The sequence below is a fragment of the Astatotilapia calliptera genome, chromosome 23, assembly GCF_900246225.1.
Source record: "Astatotilapia calliptera chromosome 23, fAstCal1.2, whole genome shotgun sequence".
In the NCBI taxonomy this organism is placed as follows: Eukaryota; Metazoa; Chordata; class Actinopteri; order Cichliformes; family Cichlidae; genus Astatotilapia; species Astatotilapia calliptera.
Window position 1 is genome coordinate 9,973,942 of NC_039323.1, and position 27,482 is coordinate 10,001,423.

General features: G+C 44.7%; 1 protein-coding gene across 7 annotated transcripts in view; it reads right to left on the minus strand.

The window, feature by feature from the left end:
• Positions 1 to 5,788: 5,788 nt before the first annotated feature.
• The window catches only part of nfia (nuclear factor I/A), a 147,567-nt gene continuing 125,873 nt past the window's right edge, over positions 5,789 to 27,482 (minus strand). For 2 of the 7 annotated variants that reach the window (XM_026159085.1, XM_026159089.1), the window contains exons 6-12: positions 27,260 to 27,387; positions 25,270 to 25,320; positions 22,426 to 22,593; positions 19,342 to 19,520; positions 15,526 to 15,691; positions 14,879 to 14,967; positions 5,789 to 7,681 (exon numbers count right to left, since the gene is read on the minus strand). In XM_026159085.1, coding sequence (XP_026014870.1) covers positions 7,667 to 7,681; positions 14,879 to 14,967; positions 15,526 to 15,691; positions 19,342 to 19,520; positions 22,426 to 22,593; positions 25,270 to 25,320; positions 27,260 to 27,387 — 796 coding nt within the window. In that variant the 3' untranslated portion in view covers positions 5,789 to 7,666. The remainder of the gene's footprint in view (positions 7,682 to 14,878; positions 14,968 to 15,525; positions 15,692 to 19,341; positions 19,521 to 22,425; positions 22,594 to 25,269; positions 25,321 to 27,259; positions 27,388 to 27,482) is intronic. The other 5 variants (XM_026159090.1, XM_026159093.1, XM_026159087.1 and 2 more) reach the window with 4 other exon arrangements.

A 27,482-nucleotide genomic window follows, 5' to 3' on the forward strand; every position in this document is an offset into this window, starting at 1 on the left:
ACCACCTCCTCCGTCTAAACCCTTCTCATCCTGGAGGAGCAGCGGCTCGTTTGAAGCCCCACTGAGGGAGACGCAGCAGAGGCAGGAGGAGGAAGGAGGGGGTTCGGTCCTGGAGAATGCTGAGCGCTGCAGAAAAAGGCCGAGGCCATCGATTCGGTCTCCTGCAGGAAACTGCCTGAGGAGGAGGAGGGGGATTCACCCAGAGCCACATACAGATTTCTGCTGGTCAATGGATGCATAGGGGGAGGGGAGGAGGTGGGGAGGCCAGGCCAGCCGGGCATTTGCTGATGTAAAAGGTTCACTGGAGATTGTCGGATTGAAACCCGGCGGGGCTGAGGCCGCCGGCGCCGGCCTGGGGCAGTCATCATGGTGGCACGCCCATTAGAAAGAGGTGGATGAGAGAGGATGAGGAGGATGAAGGAGAGGAGGTGAGTCAGTTTGAGGCGTACAGGGAGAGGTCAGAAACAGAAGTTGTCTTTTTTTTCTCATTTGTCGTCTTCGTCACAGCTTACTAGGCGATTATGGAAGAGCATGCAGTTATATCTCATGGTTATTGTACATCAGCTATAATCAGAGGGGCCTGACAGACAGCAAAGGCTACTGGTGTTCAGAAATGTCAACAGTTACAAACAATTATTGGATCAGTATTCAGAAGAGCATTATAATACAGGAGTTCACAGGCACTACATTTGATCTTTTTTGATATATCGTGTAATATGCTGGTTGGTTTCTCTTTTCTTTTCACATGTTTAACTCGCTGGGATCTGGAAATGGAAGGACCGACCGTAGAAGAAGAAGAAGAAGAAGAAGGCAGAGGCTGAAGATTTTAGATCAAACCAGTCCACGTGGGCGAGCAGGCGGGCGCACGCACATGGGCTGCCGTGCCACACCGTGCCACGTGCACGTGTGGGTGTCTGTTTTTAGTCAGTGCATAGTTCTCATGCAGATTAGACTGCTATGCTGTGATACGCTGTCAGGAAGCATGATGGCGAGTTCAAATTGTCCCATTCTGCAGCTTAGCTCAGCTTCACTGGCTCCATTTAACACTTAGCACCTTGTAATGTTTGCAGGATAAATAAATATCTTTGCAAAGGAACAGTGACACCGTGATTCATTACAGCCGAGCGCCGGAGAGCAGCTCCAGTGCTACCTGCCTCGCGTCCAACGACTTTCCTTCATTTCTCTAAACTGAAGCCATTTGTACTGATTTCCTGGCTGGCGCTCCGGCACAGCGACGTGCTGAAAGATGTCTTCCTCCTGCTCCGTGGGAAACGTTTGGACTCGGTTTAGAGCGAAGCGTGGGGGCGGATCCCACCAGAGTGCTCTGCCTTCACCCTTGGGTGGACAAAAAACACCTGGCTCTACTGACTCCCCTTCGGATTGTTTCCGACCCGCAGACTCGCACGGCGCCCGGTCTGATGTGTTTCTCGGGTGGCGGGGGTGGGTGTGTGAGGTGGGAGGGGTTAATCGCTGCCCAGGAGAATTTGGACAAACGTGAAGACAACAAAGGCATTAGCGTAAAAAGCACGGCCTTCATTCAACCCTGTTTCCTGATGGAGCGGCACGGTTCCTCCAACCCGAGGATCTACGGTTAGCAGCGAGGAGGAGGAGACACGGGCGGCGGCTCTCCTCTGGAGTTTTTCAGTCTGTGACTCCAGCTCTCTGTCTGGTAGCTTTGGATGATTGTGTGGGGGTGAGTGGAGTGGAGGAGGCTGCAGGCGGGTGAGGTGTTTCGAACAAACGCCCCTGCTGGTGGTTCAGCCGGTTGGACACAGCGTGGGGGTGGGGTTTATGTGTCTTTTAATGTAAAGGAGGTGTGGTGGGTGAGAGAGCCGGGTCTCTCCAACGAGTTCCAGCGTGACCACTGCTGCTCCGCTGATTGAGTCTGTCCTGAACTCAAAACACACCGACGCTGAGCACACGAGCTGCGGGCCGGACGTGCAGTCACCGCAGCAGCACCATGCGGGTTTTGGCTCGCTATGCGTTTTCTGTGACGTTGCGCAGCTCAGACTCGTAGATGAAACGACAGGAACCTGCTGCAGTTAGAATCTGAGTCACAAACGAGCGGTAAAACCACTCGGGGTAGCTGTCGGCGTCCTCTCCGAAGACAAAACTGTAAAGGTGACGGAACTACCTGATTGGTCGAGTCAGTTGGTTTACATTAGAGTGAGAAAAAATTTGATACAGGTGGACTCGTGTAAAAATCCTAAACTTCTAAACTTTAACCGTTTCTGCCGATCACGTTCCTTCAATCACCCGACTGAACTTTAGACGTGTCGTGTTAGCAGCAGGATAACGACACATTGACTGACTGACGTTAACGTGCGATTTTTTTCCTGCTTCCTGTCACAGATGGCGGCGCTGCCAGCAAGGGGCTGGCAATGACAATACCGTTGCTGCCACCGTGGCCATCGTGACGCTTTCACCCTTGTAAGCAATCAGAGGCCACAGCGCCAGCTGCAGCTTCGCTGGCGTTCTCGCCTCTCAATGTTTACTCTAAACATCGCGAGCGGGACCTCAGAGCACGCTGGAAGCCGGCCTTCGCCGCTCGCCGGCTGATACCTGCTGACTGTATGTGAGGAGCAGCAGCAGATGTGTGGATGGACGGAGATCAAAGCGGACCTCCAGGCTCGAGGAGGGCTGGGTGAGGAGGAGGTGGTGATCTTGTGGGCCAGTGAAGAAAGAAACAGATGGAAAAGAAAAAGAATCATGTTGCATAATCAAGCTGTTTATTTTCCCGCATGGAATGGTGAACACAAAAAAAGATGCCGAGATGCATTTATAGTAGGGGCATCCTTTGGCTGGCTATGTCATTGTCTCCTGCCTAAAACGAAAATGTTAAAAATGCATAAAAAACTCGCTTTTCTTACCAATTTTCCTCAGAATTACTGGATTTAGCTTCATCGACACTGATGCAACAAAGAACCTTCAAAAACATACAGCATACTGTAACATCCATTTACAAAGGTCTGATCACCACAGCGCCCAAACGTGTAAGTGCAGGAATATGCTAAACCATCAACAGAGGAAATGTCCTTAAATACACAAAAAAAAGGAAAACAAATAAAGGAAAAACTAAGAAATCAAATCAGGAAACAGGAAAGTTTTCAACTCAAGTCCAGTTCCCAGAAAACAAACCAACCAGTTCTAGTAATGTGGCCTCGATACAAACGATCAGAAAATTCACAACACTACTTTTTCCTCATTTAATCAATGTTACAAAAGTCCTGCATTAGAAAATAGGGCAGCTTTAAAATCAGTGTAATTAATAAAACTATACAACATACAAACAAGTCTTGCAGTCAGCTGCTGCTCTGCCCACCGCCCGTCTCTTCGCCGCTGAACTAAATGACACAACACGAGAACAAAACACGCTGCCCAAACTATTGCTTTATATCATCTTCTGTCTTTAAAAACGGTGCAATTGGGTTGTTATCTTACATGCAGCCGTACGTCGCTGATTAGATGCTAGGCTGCTTTTTTAGTTTTTCTGACACTTTCAAAAAAATGTCCGTGCAATATTTTATTCCCTTCACTCGCTTTAAGCCCTGGAAGCTGTTTTTATTTTTTTTATTTTTTAAATTTCATACTTTTCACTATTTATTTCATATTTAGTGCAGATAATTAATGCCCAACTCATGGCTAAAGGGTAGGCAAGAACAGAGACAGAACAAACACGAGGAAGAAACATGGCACCCGCAAGAGAAACCACTCGACCGTCACAGCCGCGGGCGCCGTCACAGCAGGCGGGCAGTGGCGTCGGAAACGTTTCCGAACGATGGACGAGAAGTTGGACTTGTCGGAGGCAACTAAAGGAATCAAATAAAAAGGATTTGGGAAAGAGAGACCCGGATGTCAGACTGTGGTTGTCTGGAAGGAAGGAAGGAAGGAAGGAAGGAAGAAACGGAGTAAATCACCCTGAGCGGCGCCGCGGGGCTTCACCATTTTCAGGGACTGACCATGGAGCATGACAGAAGTCACATGCACGCTAACTTTGGTTGAAAGAAAAAAACAAACACAAAACAGACGAAACAGAAGACTACGTAAGTCTGAGTGCAAGCAGGTATTGCATATTTTATGTCCTTGTTATTCAAATGTGGGAACAAAAGTAGACGAACTGACGGACTGAAAATGGAAACAGGAAGACGTGAAAGAAACGTTTTTTTGCTGTTCAGAGATCGCAGCAACAGACGCAAGTCATCGCAGGAGAGCAGTCTGCCCCTTCAACACGAGCGTGAAGGTCAGTGCAATGAGCACACCTGCAGTGACAGCCTACTCACACCAGGCGTAGCAGACTCTCAGAGAATCATGTGACCATCTAAACACCTGTAACAAGCTGGTCTGGAATGCATCGGACCAAAAGTGTCCTAACCAGGCTTTAAAATAGGGCCGGTTTCCTGCAGGTTTTAGATGTCTCCTTGATCCAACACAGCTGATTTAAATGGCTAAATTACCACCAGAGGCCTGGTAATGAACTTATCATTTGATTCAGGTGTGGTGACCCAGAGTGATATTTAAAACCTGTCGGTGTGTTAATTCGTTCACATTTTGTTTTGCTCATGGCGAACAAATATGCTGCTCTGTTAACATTTATCATTAAAGCTGCTCGACTTTTTCTGCAGGTTATCTGGGGCCGGGCCCAGACTTCCCTTGCCTCTGCCACCTCCAAGGACAGCGGCGGTGCTGGTTCCCAGGACAGCCGAGATATGTAATCTCTGAGGTGAGCTGCCTCCTTTTGATGTGGAGGAGCAGGAGGAGTGAACTCCTCATCCTACTTCTAAAGGATACACTTCCTCCATTCTAGAAACAGGGAGTCTCAGGTTGTCACCTTGGAGGAGGTCCTGAGAGAAATACCAGGACTCCACATTAACTTTTAGGATGGAGGAAGCCTCTCAGTGAGGTGAGGAACCTTAAGAAGAAGTCCAGCTGCCTTCAGGTGAAGTGCGTAAGACCACCAAGACCTGGATGACGTTTTGCTCATTAGGTGATGTGGTCGGCTCACTTACTGAAAAGTCTGCCATCATGAAACTGTTGGCTGAACACTTTCAGCTGTAAAACTAAGACCAAACTGCTAAACCCTGAACTTTGACCTCTGCACTTCCTGAAACCTACTTTTAGCTGCAGAACTGTTGGCTCAAACCGTGCTGCTCACTTCCTTTTGTTCAAACCAGACATCATCACGTCACATGACCTCGCACTGGGTGCTCATTCCACCAAACTTCAGCGTGCTTTTAGCTGTTAGCACATGGAGCTGATAGTAGCTGGTGTAGATTTCATCTGCTCGGGTCTGCAGGTGTTGGAGGGCGGGGCAGAACGCCACGCAGGCCCGAGAGCTCGTAATACAAAGGGTTCCTCCTCAGCTTCAATGCCTTCTACGACATCTCGGGTATGGAGGAAAAGTAGGAAAACTAAAGGAAAGAAACAACCAATCACGACTCTCCACGCCAGATCTCATGAAACCTCTCAGGACTGAATTGAAGCTCAAGGCACATCGATGAGGAACACGTGTTTCCGTGCAATCTGAGATCAAACGGAAGAATGAACGTCTCGAAACCGAAGCAGAACTGATCTGTTGTGGCAGGAAAAGGAAGGAAGGAGAAATAAAAAGGATGGAGAGATGACGAGAAGCGAAGAGAGCTGGTTGTTTGTGAAGGACAGCAAGAGGAAACTAATAGACGGCTGCTGGCAAGTGCCGGATGTTGGGTTTACAATATAGTGTCTTTTCTCACTAACTACATCATCTATGGAAAAATCTGTCACTAACACTAGAACATGCATTTTTTTGTTCTTTTTTTTTTTTTTAAATAACTTTTTCACTTAAATTCACTTTTGTTCAACGCTGGATGGTCGTAAGTGTGTGTGTGTGTGTGTGTGTGTGTGTATATATTTATATATATAGTATAGGAAAGGAAAAACAAAACTCAAGATCGATAAAATGCTGAGTTGCACGTGAAGCGCTGTCGGCCGTCTGTTTGTGGACGAAAGCTTCCAGAGAGTTACCCTCTGCTCTACCTCTTCATAGCTAAACCAAAACCCCTGATTACAAACTCACAGCCTATTGGCCAACTGCGGGAATAAGTGCTTTTGGCTGGGCACGACCTCTAGGAGACCCAGCCAATCACAGGGCCGGCCCTTACTGGGCGGCACCCGTTAAAAGATTAAACCACGCGATTATTTTCAGCTTAAACTCACATGGTACTTTTTCTCCAGATTTCATTAAATTCGGATCGAAAGTAAAACGATGTGCTCATTAAAATAAGTTAACCGCTTGGCGTATTTTTCCCTCCTCAAACAAAATGAAGCGCAGACTTCAGCTGCTTTAAAAGACTGATTGTTTAAAATGATATTTGTTAAAGGGATTCTCATTCTACCATCTAACAGCTTCACACGATGAACAAACGACAAAGAAGAAACGATAAAAGTGAATACAGCTCGCCTTATTTCTCACCCGGCTGTGGTTTCGACTTCAGCGCTGTGTGGTTGTCTTTTTTACCCCGCTATTTTAGAGTCCCAGAGGTGTGAGCGGACTAGGAAGAAAAATATATATTTATATATACTTTTCATCAACTGTTTTCAACGAGCTATCTTACAAAGATATTTAACTATCCAACAACTAGCCAACAAAATTGCACTTTCCTCATGATCAATATTTCACTGGTAAAGTTTGAGTTGCTCTTCTCTCTCCTATCTGCCTGCCTCGATTCGGACACCAGAGTTTTCGGCCCACTCTTAGCATGCTGTAGCTTCACCCCCATGGGTGGATGGTGGAGGACGAGGAGGCTGAAATGGTGGCGAAAAGAGAAAAATCAATGAGCCGTGAAGCCAAAAAGCATCCAAGAGGAACAAACTCGGATCCACCAGCATCTGGTCGCAACACTTCACATAAAGAAAACCTTAAACCCTAAAACCCCACGATTATACCCACCCTCCACCCAGTCGCCCGTCACAGCCCCCCCCCTCCACATGAAGTTCTTGTTATTTCTGTGAAACAGGTGGGGGCGTCTGTTTGCGCCCGTCACACCTCCACATCCATCCAGGTCCATGTCCTTTCAAAGAGCCTTCCAACTTCCCCCTCCCTGACCTGCCAGCAACCGAGGGGCGTGAAGTCCATCCCAGGAAGTCCGTGAAGGCTCAGGTGGTGGCGATGTTGGTGGCCCCTCGTACCAACTGTGCCACATCCCAACTTCACGAACCCCCAAACCATCGGACTCCAGACGGGGGGGCAGGTGATGAGTGTGGGGAGGGTTTCGTATGACTGTAAGTCCACGGATGCACCCGCTGCAAAGGATGATGGGAGAGCATATGTGTCGTCAGAAGCTCTGTGACTCAGTCTTTCCCAAAGGCTCAGGTCGCCCACGTACTTATCAACCTGGTTGGATTTGGGGGGGGGGGGGGGTCTGGCACTGTATATGGACACTGAGGTGTGAACCATACGTTTGCACGGATGTCTGTGATATACAGTTTGCAGGGGGTCACGGTGCGTTTGATCCGCTGTAGCCATGCTGATGCTGCTGAGCCTGTGTGTGGTGCTGGTGGAGGCGGAACAGGAAAGGAATAGGGATAGGTTAGACTGGGCTTTCTGTCACAGCTGGCATCAAAGGTGAAAGGTCGGAGAGGAGACTGCAGCGATCTGTCGTACAGGTGGGCGGAGGGGCCTCTGGAGTCCTTATCCCAGGTACCACTGTGGAGAGATAAAAATAGATGTTAACATCTGGACTGCTTTAGCAACCACTTACCGGACGATCCCGACTGCAGGTACTTGTCGTCCAAATTTACCCAGAACCAATCAGCGGGGTTACACATATATCACTAAGGTTTCAAAGATTAGTCTAAGGCTGTATGAAATCTTCCCACCGTGCAGCCTCCAGGACGGCTTGTTGTGTGGTTTGTTATTGGCCACAAACCAATGACACTGTGACTGAAGTTTATGGACTTTTCTATGCAGATGATACATTCAACTCCTGTTGCTATAGAAACAATTCTCCAAACTGTGGTTAAAAACTGAATATGGAAAAACTTACTTAAGGATTCATGATGTTACAGTATAAATCTTAAGGTGGATTAGCTTGTAGCGCCAAACTAAATATGTGTGTTCTCCTGAATTCAGGATAACTCAAGTATGTCTTTGAGGAAACATGAATTATTTCTTTAGATTGAAATAAGTGAGACTGTTATTCAATATATCCTGTTACAACACAAGACCAGAAAAGGTGTGTCCATGAATGATCTTCACTCTGACACTGACAGTAGGCCAAACAAACCCACATTCAACCTCCAGACAGTTGGGACCCAGATGGATTAAAATTAAAGCATTAACTGCCTGTTTTTGTAGGACAGGTGACAAAAATATATGCTGATGGTGTCTGGTGGGCTGCCCCCAACAAAGGGCAAATATGAAGTTTTCCATACTTCCTCTCAGTTATATGGGTGCAAAGTAGGGCTGCCACAAACGATTATTTTGATAGTCGACTAGTCGCCGATTATTTTTGTGATTAGTCGGCTAATCAGATCATGCATCCATTGGACGTAAAACATACAGCTTATTGCATCAGCATGCGTCTGCTCTTATATAGCTATCATTAGCTTACAGTTTGAAGTGTTTAAGTTATGTGCTAACTAAAAATAAAGACAAGATGATAGTTTATTAAACTTTTAATGAAATTTGCAGATTATCTCGGTGGAGTATAATAAACTCAGCCGTCTGCTCCTTGCTATCTAAAATATAACAGGACACTGGAGTAAATTCTCGACCATCTCACACTTCTGTTTAATCAGTTTTCTGTTTGACGTTTATTCAGCTGTGCGAAAATTAGAACTTTAATCTCAGCAAAACCAATTTACTCAGGAACAAATAAAATACTGAAAAAAGTCAAACTATAATTAATTTTAATTATTATTATTTTTAAGTTATCTAAGTGACTTATATATCATGTTTAACCTGAGTAGCGAAAGACTGCGGGGGGTTTGAAAACAATGTGCCGGGAGTCCGGTTTTCTCACTGGCTCTAGTGAGCCTTGAAACCCCCGGCTAGCTATTGAGCTGGTGGGTAACAGACGTCTCAAAAAACATCGGAGCACTTTTACAAATATGTGACGTCTTGATAAACCGAGCAGATATTTGAAGTTTACACACCTACATTCTCACCTGAAAATATCTTAAAAGTTTATTTTGTGACCCAGAAAGAGTAATACGAGTAATATTAATACTAAGTAGTTGCCGCCATTGTTGGAAACTAGAATTGGCTGGGCCGCGCTATGAATTCTGGGATAGGTTGGGCCACGAAGGACACACCCAACCCATCCTTCAAATCTGGGGAAAAGGAGGACGCATTTGTCGGCCGCATTTGGAGAAGTCTTCGAATTTGGACAGCCTTCGTTGCGTCGCTGTAACATAATCGGATCCGAAGGATGCAGCCCCTAAATTTGGACACAGCTACGATACCGGAGACTGCTTCTTCTTCTTCGGGGTTTAGCGGCAGCTGTAGATGCATTGCTGCCATCTTCTGTTTCAGTCTGTTATTAAACTCTTAAATCCTACCACTTATTCCTGCGTCTTTCAGGATCTTACAAAGCTTCAAACGACGCGTTGAATATTAAATTTGTCGTTGACAATTTTGATAGCCGACGTAATCGTGATTAGTCGACTAATCGTGGCAGCCCTAGTGCAAAGGTGGAAAAAATTTAGTTTTAGAAGTTTATGAGGTCAGTGTATGCACAGTGATCACTGTGAGCTAAAAGCTTAGGCTACAGAGTGCTCTAAACACCCAGTCACGTCTTGATGGATGCTCAATCTCCCGGGTAAGGAAATCTCAGAAACTTGGAAACGCTTTGTCCAGATGAACAGAGTCAACTTTCTGAGACCAATTTATCCATTTTTTTCTTCTATTGGGTCTGTGTGACATAGAGATATGATATGATTAAATAGTCTCCAACAGAGATCACCATATAAGCATGTTCAACCCTTCCATTTACGAGTATCAGCAAATCAGAAGAAAGTCTTTCCCAGGGGCAGGAGCTAAAACAGCATGTTCATAAACTGAGGTGGTGCACTAAAGCATAATGTAAAGAGATAGAAGAAGATCATTTTGAACCCTGTATCATGCCGAGCTACTCTGCTGCTGTCCAATAATACAGATACACTGTGGGAATTAAAAGACTTTGCCTCCTTTAAGTACACCTCAAACAGTCCCTCCAGGCTGGATTTCTGTTATTTGCTATTTGATGCTATCCTCAGGATATTCTCTTTCCAGCACTATAATCCTGTGGTTGTAATGAACACTGCTGCCTCTAGGGGATGCCAGTGGGGCTTGATTTAGTCGAACCCACAACAGGCTGATGTCAGACTGTCAGGTTCTCGGACTACAAACACAGGACGCTGCTTCTCCTCTCTGGGTATGAGTTTATGACACAGGAGCACAAAACTCTGTGTGTGTGTGTGTGTGTGTAATCCATCTCTGATAGGCTCGTATCGATCGCCAAAGGTGCATCGTTCATGAATCTCTCCCTCCTCTTCCTCACTGGCCCGTCCAGTTCAAGTTCATCTCTGCGTTACATCATGTCTGGTTGCTAAGGACAACCAGACGGCCCGGGACGTGACTACCATCGCCAAGGCAACCGCATCACCCCCCCACATCCCCGTCCCACTACCCCGCCTCTTTTATCCTCTCCCACCGTTTCTTTCTTTATGTTCATCCTCTCTCGATCACTTTCTCCTCCCCGTCCCACTCGGCACTTCTTCACACACACACACACACACACACACACACACACACACACACACACACACACACACACACACACACACACACACACACACACACACACACACACACACACACACACACACACACACACACACACACAGGAATAAAAACAAAACACACACTTAAAGAATGTACATTTTTTAGAAAATGTGCTTCTGGATTTTGAATTTAAAGTGAAAGTTAAATGAAACACGCGGGATCAGGCATTCCTTTTTTTCTTTGTGTGCGTGTGTTGCAGGGTTTCTCTGCACTCAGACCTCAGTTGCTCCTGACTCGTTGTAATTCTATTGCTGTGTGTGTGTGTGTGTGTGTGTGTCTGCAGTAGTGATAGAGGAGAAGACTGGAAGGTTAGTTTTTAATCAATACAACTTGCTGACGCTGGGACTTTTCTACCTCGCTCTCTCTCTTCCTGTTTCTATCGGTGTCTCTCGGCCTCTCGCTTGCTCGCTGCACTGCAGCTCCTCCCTCTGTCCTGAGAAGACTCAGAAGATGAAACTCTCACAGGCCAGACAGAGTGTGTTTGTGTGTGTGTGTGTGTGTGTGTGGAGTAATGTTACCACACAGTGGGTTGATGCTGACAGCTGTGATTCAGACTGTAGAAACTCATCACAGCGAAAGACGGAAGGCGATTTTAAAGGAGCAATCTGATGTTGTTTTTCCATGTTTTTCATATTCTCAGCAATCTCAATGTGTTGTCCACCTTGGTACATCCCACTCTGTCTGTGGCTCTTAGCTTCAAGGAAGTAATTCATTGTGCAGCACAACAACCATCCTGAACATCCAGGGAAGTCTGTAAGACGCTCTAAAAGCTGTTCAAGACAATGTCTAAAACCAATCCAAAGTAACAAGTAAAACCAGTCTAAATCACCGTTCAGCACCAGTCTAAAAGTGGTGAAAAACCAGAGATATCGATAACATATTGATTAAGTATGATGGCTTATCGATCACTCAGAGAGAGAAGATTTCAGTGACAGTCACTCTGTGTCATCTGCCCGTCATTTGCTGCAGAGGAAGGTGTGCCTCAACCAAAGCTAATGCAACGGATCTCTTAGATTTCCCAATATAGAGGTATATAAAACCAGTTATCAACCAGAGCTGTGGAGCAAACAAGTATTAGCTTTGAAAAACTGTGTGAGGTACACGAGGAACTCAAGGGCAGTTTCAAAACAAATTTCCCACGTGTAGGACTAATAAAGGTTATCTTATCTTAAAAGCAAAAGGTGATGAAGACTATTTTCTTCTTTTCTTCCAACAGCGACCTTTCACCGTACGAATGTCCATGTGGAGAAAAAGCCCTGATATCATGACAGTTTAACAAAAAGTCACTTGTGTCTTTGAGTCTAAAAAGTTCAAAAGAATCTCATTTCTGAAAAACTGGTACTAAAACATTTACACACACACCGTGATACCACAGCCAGCCATAACCTGATCAATACAAGTGTGTGTGTGTTTGTGTGGTAGAGTTTCATTGGAGGCAGTGAGGGTGCTTTCCCCTTTGTGTGTGTAGTCATCCACCGTCTCCGTGTCCGATTTGCAAGGTGAATCTAAAACACACACACTCGTATTGAACACACACACGTATGCAGTGCAAACACCACACCCACATCATGACTCACTAAGTGAGTGTGTGAGTCTTGGAGAAGTGCTGACTCAGGACAAGACAGAAACAGTAGCAATGATAGATGGAGAGAGATGGATGATAGACAAATATTCATTGAATAAAAAAGACAAGTTCAGAAGCCTGATGTGTGACTCCAGATGTCTAAGTCCTGGTGTCAGAATCTTGGTATCTGAGTCCTGGTATCGGAGTCCTGTGGTCCAAGTCCTAGTGTCCTGATGTTTGAGTCCTGGTGTTTGAGAACTGATGTCTGTCCTTATGTCCGAATCCTGATATCTGAGTCTTGGTGTCCAAACCCTGATGTTTGAGTCCTGGAGTCCTGTTGTGTGATTCCTGGTAATTGAGTCCACGTGATTGAGTCCTGATGTCTGAATTACAGACATGATCAAAGTAGCTAAAATTACAGACTGTGAAATGTACTTGTGTCCCTTATGGCACAAATAAAAGCAGGATTTTCATGTAGGTCTTTGAGTTTTGCAGCTCGCTGTCATTTGCACAGCATCAGGTTTTTGTGAACGCCTCTGACGTCTTAAAGATACAAGCTGTCCTTCAGAACGGGCTCATAAAAGACGTTAAAGAGGACCTGCTTTGCTCATTTACAGCTCCATAATATTTTTCTTGGATCTTTCCAGAGTAGCTTTGCATGATTCACAGCTCAAAATATCTTCCCCATCTTCTTCTGGCTTCAGCCTCTCAAGTTAGCTTTCATCTGATTGGCACCTGCCAAAGTGGGTGGGTGGGGCTTCTCTATGCAACATCATCCTGATGCTACAGTAGAAAAAGCTGTGATAACCTGAGTATGTAGATGTGGCTGAGCTCTGGGCTCGCAGAGATTGCTGTACACTGAGCTCAGTATCAGAAACTCTGATCGTGTTTGATGTGAACATTGACGACTGGAACAGCAGATATCTGACAGGAAATAAAAGAAAAGCAGAAAACGAGCACTTCAGAGTGCGTTTGTGGTTTCTGGGCTGGTTCTGGAGCTCCTGGGAGAGAACATGCTGTGGTTCTTCTGTACTTTTGTGTTTTGTCTCGCCTCCCAGTGATGCTGACAGCATGGCTCAGCACTGACTTTCTGACCCAGTGTCCCACCGCAAGTCCGTGTTCTCCCTGATGTTGTGTGTGTGTATGTGTGTGTTAGTTTCGGCGTCTTCCCTCCATCCTTGTCACCATGGGCAACCACCACTCTGACCTGTGTGGGCATGACACCCACTCTCACACAAAGACGACGCCAGCTGCCCCCCCTGCCCCCAACCCACACACATATAAAAATGTAAACACACTCACACGTGTTTACATTCATGTGTGAGGACCTAATCCAGCCCAAGTGTGATGTTAAAGATGTTAAATCGTTCCTCATCATGTCCACCTCCACCCTAAAATATCACCACTTTCCTCCAAAACACCATCACATAACCCCCCCAAAAATAATAAATCTCTTATTTAAAAAACATACATGCTGGCTTTAAAAACATGTCTTCTTCTCTACTGTGTTTAAACTCTCCAAACAACGTCCACATTTCCTAAAAAAGCTGTGAGTCGTTTTCCAAACCTGCTGAATCTGAAGCAGAAATAAAACTAAAAAAAGACCAAATTTTCTTTATTTTCCAACAAAACACAAAAATTCTCCTGGATATTTTTGTATTTTTCTGATGACTGACGGTTAAATTCATTCCCAGAAAGGAAACCTTTGGAGGAGAAGCTGCTCATCACTCGAGGAGCGCGACATCGTCCCCGAGAGACGGAGAAAGAATAAATAACACAAGTCTGTTTCTGGCAGCGGTGACAAACACCTGGCTCATGTCTTCACGAGAGAGAGTGTGTGTGTGCGCGCGCTGGTGTGTGACAGAGTCGATAAATCGACACCCTTGTTCACTGCGGGCCACCACACACACACACACACACACACACCAAAGCGATCAAGCATGTCTGGATTGTCAACAGAGGACTCCCACCTCACTGTTTGTGTGTGCGTGCAGGATGAGTTAAGTCAAGGCTGCCCAATCGTTACTCTCTTCATAAATCAGCTGGCAAACAGACCCTGACCCCCCCCAAACACACACACACACACACACACACACACACACACGCGCGCGCCTGCACACACACACACACAGTATCCAATGAGGATGCTGCGTTCACTAACCACCCGCCCTGCAGTAAATGATTCAGGCCTGAAGTGAAGCGCTGCTTCTTTCCCTGTTAATGTCTTTGTTTATAAATCCCAAAATCCTGTTCTCTGATTGGCTGATGGGTGTCTGACCTCTTTTTGCTTCCTCTAGTTTCACACTGACCAGCACAGGTACACCATGTGTGCGCAGCACGCTCTCTCATGCTGAAAATGAGGCCAGAAGATGCAGTTCCTCTGACATCCAGCAGAGGCTCCAGCAGTGAATTAGTCCCCATAGACTCCCATGTTAAAACTTTACAGCAGAAATAAACATGTTTATATGTTTGTAAACATGTTTGCAGCTGACAGACCTGTGTTTGTTGGTTACCTGTGGTTGCTGAGGGATGTTAAAGCCGGGGTCCCGAGGTCCGACGCTGACGAACCGCTGAGCTGGAGACGTGGTGGGGGTGGAGTAGGCTGCACAACAAACACACAGGCCCGTTATTAACACGTGATGACCTGACAGAGCTCTGATACACTGTAAATTCAATCTCCTTATCTCCTTAAATTCAGACCCAAATCAAGTTAGATTCAGAGGAACCTGATTTGAAAGTTTATATTTTCTACGCCGTTGTTAATAAAGTTTTGAAAGACTTGACAGAGTTATTTAGAAGAAGTAGGTCAGACAGATGACAAACACATCAAGCAAAAACATCAGTAATAAATACAAATAAATTTCAGTGTCTCCATGTGTCGTTGATGAGTATTAGGAGGATTAAATATTTTGGCAGTGACTGCATCTGTTTTCGCCAAAAGACAGGAAGCGTCACTGAACCCTGCAGTCAGAAATAATCCAATCACAAATCACTTCTCACAGATTACACGAGAACTAAATATCAGATTAATAACTGAACCCTGATGCGTCGTTCCTTTTGTGTGGGGGCGTGACAGCCAGCAGGAAAATCGAGTTTAAACACGCAGAAGTGATGCGTGATGGTACTTAAATCTGCCGTGTGTGTGTGCGCGCACACTCACTGGGTGAGGTGGGTGAGTTTCCTCCTCCCTCAGTGGAGGAGGTGGAGGGCGGCTTGGCGTCAACAGGCAGTGGGACGGGACGGGCCATCGGAGGAGGCGGTGGGGGAGGCAGCATGGGCGTCGGCAGGAAAGGGTTGTGGACCTTTCCCTGGGAGCTACCATTAGGCTGAAGAGGTGGGGGGGACACAGTTAGAATATGTGTACGATATTCTGTAAAGAAACATCAACAGGTCGGTCACAGCTCGTCCTCTCAGTGTGTGTGTGTGTGTGTGTGTGTGTGTGAGAAAGAGAGAGAGAGACAGAGTGTCTGAGAGTGTGTGAGAGTGAGACTGTGTGACAGTGTGCGTGTGTGTGTGAGAGTGTGTGTGTGTTTGAAGGGAGTTTTGAGATTCAAAATGTGGTTTTAGTGTCAGCGTTACAGTTACGTTATGGTTTAGGGTAAGGGTTACCACTGTAACCCCCCTGCAAATTACGCCCCTGGGCTGAACATGCAGCAAAAACTGCTGTGACAGACCTGCCTGGAAGTGAAGAACCATCTCTCACAAAGCATGAAATATTTGTCCTGTCAGTGCAGTAAAGACGTGCGTCTTTGTTTCCATCAGTCAGAAGGACATGTTGGTTTAATTTTGTTCTCATCCATAAAATGATGATCCAAAACACCTGTACACAGAATTCCTCCTGCTTTTAGCCCAAGAAGGACGTGCAGGTGCTTCAGTGTTAAATCAATGCTGCAGGTACGTCGCAAACACAAACCCTTCTGAAACCTTCCTGGAAACGCTGCGTTAACGCAGCCCAAACCACTGTGATTGGTCTGTTCAGTACCGACGAGTCCTCCTGAGCATTTCCAGCTACTTTTTCACTGCAATTATTGAATTTATCAGAACAATAATCAACACCTTAATACGAAGACTGACAGACAGCAGGGCGATAAGAGTGGATGTGAAGAAACATACAAAGAAGTGGGAAAAAAAAAAAGAAAGGGACAAATATGTTTGCCTTCAAAGAAAACTGACCATAACAAAGAGCAAGGACCGAGGAGGGATTCAAATCAGTAAGACACCGGGACACCTACTCAGCTCTACTCCTCAGGCGTGGAGCCATCTGATTGGCTGCTCTCCTCTGACTTTACTCTTTATTTACTGTGATTCGACTCTCTGATCAGTTTGACTGACTCCCTGAGGGACCGTAATGATATTCCCGCCTATGACGGGAACAACACAACATCGGGTAGTAAGACCTCTAAGCAGCATTTAGGAAAATCAGTTGTAATGGCTTGTGTATCCATCAGGGGGAGCAGGGTGGAGGCGTATTCATTTACAAGCTTGTTACACGAGACCTTTTCAATTTGTTCATAGATCCTAGAATTAGAAGAGAATCATAGCGTTGACCTTCAGTACTGATGAGTCCTGAGCATTTAAAGCTGCTTTTTCACTGCAATTATTGAATTTATTAGAATCCTGATGATGGATACATAAATAAACACTTTAATAACACAGTTTGTTAAATATATTAACAGTAGTTTTACTAATAATGTCTGGATTTAAAGTGCAGTAAACTGCAGCTGTGAACCGCTTCTATTTTTTAACTCTCCTTCAGCGCTCTGCACATCTGTGATAAATCACTGCAGGAATTTTAGCGCCAACGTTTACAGACAGGTGAGCGAGAACGCAGACTGTGATTTGAACTCACGAACAGGAATCATTTTCTTTGTATATTCCCGGACTTTTCACTTTTCTCATTTTAGTGCTTGTTGTTCAACTGTCGTGCTCCGAGCCTCCTACAGACAAGCAGCAACCCCCCATCTCTGCGATGTTTGAACGCCACCGCCGTGTCCTTTAATAAATTTCATCACATAGGTTGCATTTAGATTTTTACAAATGTTGAAATCCTGTTTTTAAAGTTTGCATACATAAAAATTATACCAGAGTGTAAATTAACAACATGCAGAAGTAATTTCTACTTGGTGCAATGACGTGACGGAACATGCATGTTTAGTTTAGTCAGGCCGCTCATTTAGAGAAACAGATTTCAGTGCAGCGCCGCGTACATGAAAACTCTGACATCAGAATATTACTCGTTTTATCTTGGAGTAACTGTGAAAGTGCGTCTCTCCTTTTTGAAACAAAGATTTTCAACAGAAACTGAAGATCAAACAGGAAAACCTTACATTTATTAAAATTTACACAGTAGTCTGCACTCCATTTCTTTGGCAGTCTTCTGATGTCCTGTTTTATGGAAGGCACCATGAGGTTGCTTTGTTTGTTTGCTTATGTCGCACATTTCCAAAGACATCATCCCAGCCCCTGGACAACTCAGCTGATAAGAGTTACACACCCAGGCACATCCATCAAGGTAACACTATTCTGATAAACTTTCATAAACATCCCCATCTCAGGTACGAGGATGTCCAAAGGACAATTCTGGAACCATCATACAGCCTGGAGGGCAGGTGAAAGTCCGGCCTCTCTTATACAAACTATAGAGGAATTACATTTCGCTCAAGACTTTTGCACAACATGAGAGTTTAAAGAAATCTAAAGAATGAATGAGAATATTAAGCTGCAACTTAACAGAAACGATGAAGGATGCGCTTATAATTCAAACAGAGGTCTGAAAAGGCAACAGCCCAACAAGCAACAGAATAAATGATAAATGAAGATGTACCAGTCTCAGAAATCACCTCCACATCTGGTTTGGGATCTATGAGGAAGCTTATTTCTTTTTTAAATTTTTTTATTTATTTATTAGATTAGATTGAAATGGATAAATGAAGAACTTTACTGGAAATTGTTTTAGTGATCTGCAGTATAAAACGTCTGGATGGCCAAATAGACTGTGAAGTTTTATCCTTTATTTTACATTTTTAAAAATTAAAGTTTTTATATTTTAATGGGTAAAGAGTTTTACAGCGACAGCTATCAAAGAATGTCAAATTCAATTCAGTTTTATTTACAACAGTGGCCTCAGCGAGCTTTAGAGTATAAAGCAAAGACCCGACAATAAAAGTGAGAAAACCATCTGTAGCTAACGATCCAGGTCAAGGGTTTTTGGAAGAAAGCCCCATCTCTTGGTGACACTCTGCAATTAAGTGAAAGGGGCGTGTCTATAGTGGAAACACTCCTCCCAGCGGCTATATCTGTGTGCGTGTGAGGTTGTGAGTTTTTTTTTTTGTCCCAAACATCGCATTTTAGAATTTGAGAAATTTGACATGATGGGTTTTAATTTTTTGAAATGCAAAGCTGACAAAGTGTTCAAACAGGACACGGGCTGCTTTCTTTTCCTGGTTTTTATCCAGGTTAAAAAACAAAACAAAATATGCTTTCAGTTTCCAACAAATTTCAGTGTGACTATCGCGCAATTTTAATCGGTTCTTAGTAACGATTAGAAAAAGATCAGCTGTTTCATCCAGTCGACACCAGGCAGAGAACGAGTGCTCGGGGGTTAAGGTTAAGTTAGAGGCGGCTCGGCCTTCCAATCGGGATCGCCCTGCAGTCGGGCCAACATGTAGGAAAAACGGAAAGCAGATGCTCTGTGTTTGTGTTTGTGTGTCTGAGCCTGTGTGTGTGTGTGTCTGCCTGTGTGTGTGTGTGTGTGTGGAAGGTGTATTGATTCAGTGTCTAGACTTAGATATATCAACTATCTCACTGCAGTACAAAGGCCACACACACAGGCACACACACACACACACACACACACTGCAGCACTTTTGCAAACAGATCCCACCTTTGCAGAGGCTGGAAAACCCAGCTCAGATGTGTTTGTGTGTGTGTACATGTGTGTGTGCGTGCATGTGTCTGTGTCTCTGTGCGTGCTTACGTTGAGGAAGCCCACCTGTCCGGCCTGCTGGGCGGAGTCAGGACAGACCAGCTGGACGAACTCCTTGAGCGTCTCCTGCGGGTGATACCTGATGGCTGGGTGGGAGAAGTAGGAGCCAGGCTGCTGCAGGATGGGGGAGGAGGAGAAGTGGAGGCTGGAAGGGGGAGCGTGGGGGCTCGCTGAGGGGGGAGAGAGAGAGGAAGAGATTAAATGATTAAAGGGAAGGAGAGTTGGGGGAGGAAGGTAGACATAATCATTGTGGGAAGCAAGGAGTTTATTAAGTTTATTAAGGGGGCGTGGCTTAACATGCAGATACATGACGATGGACACACAGAGCAGATGAACCAATGACAACAGGACACCCCAGCTGTCAATCACTACAGGTGTATGGAGGTGAGGCTACATCATTTACGTGGCTCCTCCTCTTCCTTCTCTCCTTCAGTCTAATTAAGGCTCTAATTGGTCTAATACTCTCTGATTGCTCGTTAGCGGATGAGGCCTCGTTAAGGCCTGTGATGTATGGAGGTCTGAGGAGAGTGCAGAGAAGATGCTGAGGGGGGAGCGAGGGAGATAGAGAGACATTAGAAATGACAGAGAGAGAGCGAGGGAGCGTAGGAAGGAGAGTTAAAGCTGCTGCACTAATTCACTTAAAGTCTGCTGTGATTTATCACTCTGACAATACACACTGACCGCCCGTGTGTGTGAGTATGTGTGTGTGTGTGTATGTGCTCTGTAGCAGTGTATTTACAGTAATCATTGGATGGATGGCTTTCTCTGCCCTCTCTCTTTCTCTTGTAACCACAGACACACACACACACGGGGACAGAGTGTGTGTACATTAATAGAAATGATCTCACTCAGTGTGCAGGCATGCTCAGCCACCTGTGTGTGTGTTTGATTTAGTTTGGTCCCACATCCTGTTTCTGGGATTTTTTCCGATGCATTGTGCCAACTTCATTTATTTGATGGCCTCAGTGATCGACAGAGTAAACCAGTGGATCTCACACCCACAAACCAACTTCCAAAGATAAAAACACGCACGTTTCTCCTCAGATCCCCTCATTGGCTCCCTGTTAAATCCAGAATTTAAAATCCTGCTCCTGCTGAATAATCCGGACACATCTTATCTTAATGACCTTACAGTACCATATCACCCCATTAAAGCACTTCGCTCTCAGACTGCAGGCTTACTTGTTGTTCCTAGAGTATTTTCAAGTAGAATGGGATGCAGAGCCTTCAGTTTTCAGGACCCTACTCTGTGGAACCAGCTTCCAATTTGGATTCGGGAGACAGACACTATCTCTGCTTTTCAGATTAGTCTTCACACTTTCCTTTTTGCTAAAGCATAGATCAGGTGGCCAATCCAATCACAGCGTAAAATCAGCCCCCTTCCCACATCTCAGCGTCTATCTCAGCTGTAGGATGAAAGTGTGTGATTTCCCTGTCATCAGCTGAATCTGTGAACTTCTCTGATATCGATCTTCTCGTCTTTCTTCGGGCGAGACGGCAAAGCGGAGGATTTGCCTTCAGCGGCGCTGCAGCAGCGGTGTGTGTGGTATGTCGAACACAGAAGAAAGAGCTGGGATTAGTTCCACTTTGCAAATTGCCTCGCTTCACTACCTCAGACACCCCTCTCCTCCTCCTCCTCTCTCCCCTGCCAACTATTCCTTGAAGAAGATATTCTCCATCAGGAGGTGGATTGATAAACGATAAGAAGAAGGCAAAGAATTAAAACAGCAGAGTTCCTTCATTTTCACCACATGTGGAAGAATTTTAAAGGAGGTGAGGATGGAGAAAATACAGAAATACTCCATACTCCATTACTGGAGGTGCAGAGAGGGGGTGTGGAGGAAAGACCTTGATAAGAAAGGCCAAAAGTGATCTTCAGACCATCCATCCATTTTCTTCTGCTTATCCGGGGCCGGGTCGCGGGGGCAGCAGCCCAAGCAGAGAAGCCCAGACCTCCCTCTCCCCAGCCACCTCCTCCAGCTTGTCCGGGGGAACACCAAGGTGTTCCCAAGCCAGCCGAGAGATATAATCTCCACCGTGTCCTGGGTCTGCCCCGGGGCCTCCTCCTGGTGGGACCTGCCCGGAAAACCTCGCCAAGGAGGCATCCTTGTCAGATGCCTGAACCACCTCAACTCAAAATCTCTCAGAGTTTGCTTCAACTCGTTCCTGCAGAGCTTTCACAATAAAAGACGTGACAGTGTTCGGTGTTGAGGCCTTTTAATTGGTAACAGATGAAATAATAAGAAGCTCGAAAAAGTGAAACATTTAACTTTCAGCAGCGAAATTGCAGGATTTCCTGCTGCCTACTAATCTTCGTCACAGCTCTGACGGCTGTTGCAGCTTTTAAGATGGAATGTTTTCTTACATGTAATGTGACGACTTTATCGGCTCTCCTGCACAAACTTCACTGAGACCTGAACTACAAGCAAATCACACTAAATGTGAGGATTTCATTTCCTCATGTTGGACAAAGCATCACATGACGCATCGTTAAGGTGCGCCTGTGCTGCTCAGTAAATCAGATTATTTTATAACCCCTCTGCTTCCTGTTGTACTACACAGAAAGTTTGTCATCTTAAAAATCATTTTTTAGCTGATCTGTGAGTTTTCAGCTGCTCGCCAGATTAGATGGTAAAGTGATGAATGAGGATTATCTGCAGATTATTATTATGGAAAACACTTCTCAAGACTCAACAGCCGCACAGACACACACACACACACACACACACACATAAGGAGGAAGTGTGTTTCTGTGGTAGATTATTTCAGCCAATCAGAAGACGAGAAAGGAGCAGGAGACGGGTTAGTGGTGGGTGGGTGGGACGTAAGAACAGGTGTGAGGTGGGAAGGATGCTCTCATAACACACACACACACACACACACACACACACACACACACACACACACACACACACACACACACACACAGTGCCCTGCCTACAGCCTATAGGTGTGTGTCTACAGGTGCCTCCTCCTGACAAAATCCACAGAGACTGACGGGGGGGGGGGTGGGGTGAAGGAGGTGAGTGTGTGTGGTGGGAGGCGGGTGAGGGAGGTTTCTGGGGATGACCTCACCTCGAGGCCCGGTAATGACGGGCCGGTGATGGTGTGTGAAAGCCGTTCGGGGGGAAGAGGAGGAAGAAGAAGAGGAGGAGGTGGAGGAAGCGCCGCTCGGTGAAGGCGCAGTGCCGCAGAAACCGGACTTCTCTGACCTCTTTAGAGCGCTGGCGGGTGACGGCATCCCTGCCAAGAACCATGATGATCATGATGAGGAGGAGCGGGTCATGGCAGATTTGATTCTTTAAACACTTTTTATGCACCTCCAATGTGGGGAGGAGTTGGGAGGAGGGAGGTGGTGGTTTGGAGTGGGACTTAGAGATCAGGGGCGGGGCTTGGAGATTGAGTCACAGGCTGCAGGTGTCAGAGAGTTTAGTGTGTCTGAGCCTTTTTAAGTTTTTAGATACCAGCAAAAAAGGACAACATGAGTAAAAATGATGACAAATAAAATGAAACACTAAAATATAAAAAAGAACAAAAGCCTGAAATTTTATAAAAATAATAATATCGACATGAAAAGTGTGCAACAAAATATATAAATAAAAACACACAAAACCAAATAAAAATGTGAATGTGAGTGATGATCTAAAGCCCATCATTTATTTTTATTTCTTTGTGTGTCAGATGGGCCAGCCGGCAGCATTTTTATTCAAACATAAAAAGTCAGTTTTCTGAGAGACGTGAAACTCAGACATGCTGTTTCTCTTTCCTGTCAGCTCAGCAGTGTGAAACGCTATCAGCTGGGATAAAAACAAACATAACCTGGCTGCCGTTAATATCGAGACACACTTACATGTGATGATTTTTTTTTGAAATATTTAATAAGCTTCAGCAGACGGGAACATCTTGACTGCTCACATTTTAATTTTTACCATAGCTACCAGATAGATGCAGTTCAGGCTGAATTAGTTCATCACAGGAACAACAGTGATCATCTTCAATACAGCTTTTTAAAATATTTTATTTTTGGCCTTTATTACACAGTGGAGTGAAGAGTGACACGAGGGGCGGGAGACATGTGGCAAAGGGCCGCATGTCAGATTTGAACCCGGGCTGGCTGCTTTCTACATGCAATACTTTTATTGTAATGGAGTACTTTTACTCTGAAGTACTTTTACTGCAAATAAGGCTCTGCATGGCTGATTATCAGCACAAACACACGATTGTTCCACAGCTCGGAGACGAGCTGTGAACAGAGGGAACAACACAGATTGTGGTCTACCTGGAAGGGGTGGGGCTTGTAGTGACGGGCAGAGGTGCAGTAGGAGGAGGAAGAGGCAGAGGGGGTTGTTTGTTTGTGAGTGTGATGAAGGACCGAAGAGGTTTTGTCAGGTGGAACTGAGGCTGTTCAATATCTTCTTCCTCATCCTGTTTCCACATCCATCCATCCATCCATCCATCCATCCATCCAATCTATCAGTCATCCATGATTGATCCATCCATCGTCCATCCCTCCATCATTCATTATCCATCCACCCATCAATCATTCATCATCATCCATCCATGATGCATCCACCATTATTAATCATCCATCATTCATTCAAGATCCATCCATCCATCCATCCATCCATCCATCCGTGATCCATTATTCATCCATCCATCCATCATCAACCCATCCATCATTCGTCATCCATCCATGATTTATCCATCTATGATGCATCATCATTCATCCATGATGCATCCATCATTCATCCATCCATCATCCATCCTTCATCATCCATCCATCCATCCTCCATCCATCTATCCTTCATCATCCATCCATCCATGATCCATCAATCCATCACTGATTATGATTCATTCATTCATCATCCATTTAGCCATTATTTAATGTGTCCCAGTTAATAATTTAACCAAACATGTTATTTCAAATAAAAATCTGTAAAACATTACAAAATGAAAATGGAACAACACAATAAAATAAACATAAAAACCCACAACCATTTAATTAAATGTGGAGACCTTTAACGGGTCTCCACAGCAGATCGTCTGCCTCCATCATTCCCAGCATCCTCCTCTCTCACACCAATATGTCCTCCATCACTACATCCATGAACATCCTCTGAGGTCTTCCTCTTCTCTTTCTGCTTGGCAACTCCATCTTCATCCACCTTTGTCCAATACAACACAATCCAGAAACTGTTTGGTCTCTAGATAATATTGCCCTTCATAATAATTAGGGGTGTGGCCTCTTTGATTGACAGGTGGATGGTGACACAGGTGGCTGTAGCCGCTAGCTGTCTGCTCGGCTTCACCCGAACTCGACCTCTGGACTGTCATAATGACGTCAACTGACCAATAACTTGGCTGCTGTGAGGTTCCTGTACTAGCAGAGCGTCCAAAAAGGCGGAGCTCCAGGACTGCTGAGTGAAATTCAAGGGTTTTGATGTTACTAATTAGCAGTAAGTTAGAGCTCCACCCTCTCATCCAGCAGCCATTAGGCTGCCTCACACTGAAAACCAGTTTGAGTTACCTTCCATCTTTAATATACAATCTGTGGTTAGTTTTGGTCATTTATCAGATTCAAACGTCTCCTGATACACAAACTAACAACACCTTTACTCGTTACCATGTCACATATTCACATTCAACACACACACACACACTCGCACACAGACACAAACTGTCCTGCTGTCCATCCAGCTGGTTTTCTCGTCCACAAACTAAACAAAATCGACGTGCCACAGTGACATCATCAGCATGCTGCCAGGTGAGTGGAGTTAGGGTTGGGTGGAGTGCGGTGGGGAGGTGAAGGAGGTTGAGGGGGGCACGAGACGGAAACTCAGACAAAAAGGAGGAGAAGGAGGAGGAGGCGGTTTCACAGACATGTAGACAGGAAGTGAGGAGGCGTGTTGACGTCTTTACCTTGTCGGGAGATGAAAGAGCTAGCTAGAGAGCCACGCAGCTTATATCCAGCTTTCCAACGCAAGACGGAGGAAAGGAAGAAAAGAAACGGAAAGGAAAAGTAGCATGAATACACCGGCTGAGAGAGGAAGAGGAGACAGGAAGAGGAAGGAACTCATAAATATAATCAGTGTATGCGTGTGTGTTTAAGAACATGGTTACCAAAATAAAACTACAAAATCTCTGAGTCTGCAAAAATGAAAGTAAAAAATAAAATAAACCAAAAATGCACTGGAACAATGTGAATGCAATGAACTGAATATAATAAATAATAACTGAGAATTAAAGCAATTTTCTATTTTTTCTAACGCAAATAAAAATAAAATATTTAAAAGTTTCCTTTGAGACAGCTAACCTGTGATTTATAATTCAGTATGAACCAGAGTGGACGTGCTTCTGTTGTAGCTGTAAACCTGCTTTAAAAATAGATTTGATTGTACTGAAATCATAGAAATACTCAACAGAAACCTAAACATCTCTGTAAAATGAATTTATATTAGGAAAGCAGTTTATTCTGCACATATCTTCCTGGACATTTTTGTTCCTTCAAAAGACTGAGAGCAGAGAGAGTGACAGGAAACAGCACAGAGAGAAGAACGACATGCAGCAGATGGTCGCTCGGCTGGGAATCGAACCGGGTACTCGCGGGGGTCTGCTCGAATTTCCAAAATATTATTAAAAAATGTTTTAGAACAGAAAGAAAATTTAAATACCTTCATAATAGCAATTATAAAAATATAATATTCTTATTCTAATATTATTAATAAACATATTTGATTGATATTCACATCTTTTAAATGCAAGAATAAAATTTCTATCTAAATATTTTAATAAGTTCAATAACAATTACAGTATAGTTTTAACGAACATTAAAAATAAATAAATGATCATGTAAAATTGAATTAAGAATAAAAACTAAAACATGTAACTGAATAAGTTTCCAACCCATTTAACAAAATGGCAAACAAACACCTGGCAAACAAAATATAAAATCATTCTAACCCATAAAAGCCACGCAAAGAATATCTATAAATATATTTGAAAAACGCAACATTCACTGAAATAAAATATCATAAAAATACTGAATAAAAATGTCAAAATGAACGTAAAGACTTTTTGTATTAAAATATATTTTATTTGACTGATATTTGTATATTTGTCAAATGCCAGATTATTATTTATATTATATCAAAACATTTGAAATTTAAATGTATAATTTGACTTCTCTATCTAGAAAAACCCACCAAAGAAATATTTAAAAATATGACGTAAAAATACAAAAATTAAAGGTAACTAAGGGTAACTAAACAAACTGCCTGACTGTTGAAAAAGTAATTAAAAGTGAAGAATGAATCGACTAATTTATAATAATTATAAGACAAATTAAAAAACATGGATTTCTTCTGAGATGACAGTTTAATGACATATTAATGCGAATTAAATTTTTCCCCCCTTTCTCGGCTTCGTGAGGCTCACTGAACAGATTTGTGTCTCTGAACTGTTCAGATTCACACTGAGCTACACGGAGGCATGCTGGAGGCTGCTTCCTGTTTATGTGACTGTTTTGGATCTGATTCTGCAAGTGTGCAGGATCAAACCTGTGACGTCCTCTTTATGAGACAGGCAGTCGAGAGATCACACTCTCTGACAAAACATTAAAAAAAATCACTCTTACACACACACACACACACACACACACACACACACACACACACACACACACACACACACACACACCCTGCTGGAAGCACCAACTGCACACTGCACCATGGTAGCATCGCTCCGCTGGGCTGCGTTGGAGCGGCAGGTTAGCTCTGGGATGTGTGATGACGAGAGTCTGCATGGTGGAGGTGGGGGGAGTGTTAGGGCCGGGGTCAGATGGGGTATTAAGATGGCGGGGCTGTTATTAGAGGAGGCGGCTGGGGTTTCGTTTCGGGGTGTGGTTACATACCTGGCTCCACGTCGTGCCAGCTGCTGGCCTGGCTGCCGCTGCCTGGAGACCGACCCTGGCTTGGGTAGTAGGACTCCTCCCCCGGGCTGTCCACGTCCTCCTCCATGCACTTTATCCTCTTGGCAGAGCTGCAGAGAGACAGAGCAGCATTGGTGACTCCTCCCATTATTAACCCCGCTGTTCTCCAGCTCAGAGCTCAAACGGAGAACAGGTGGAGTCCTAA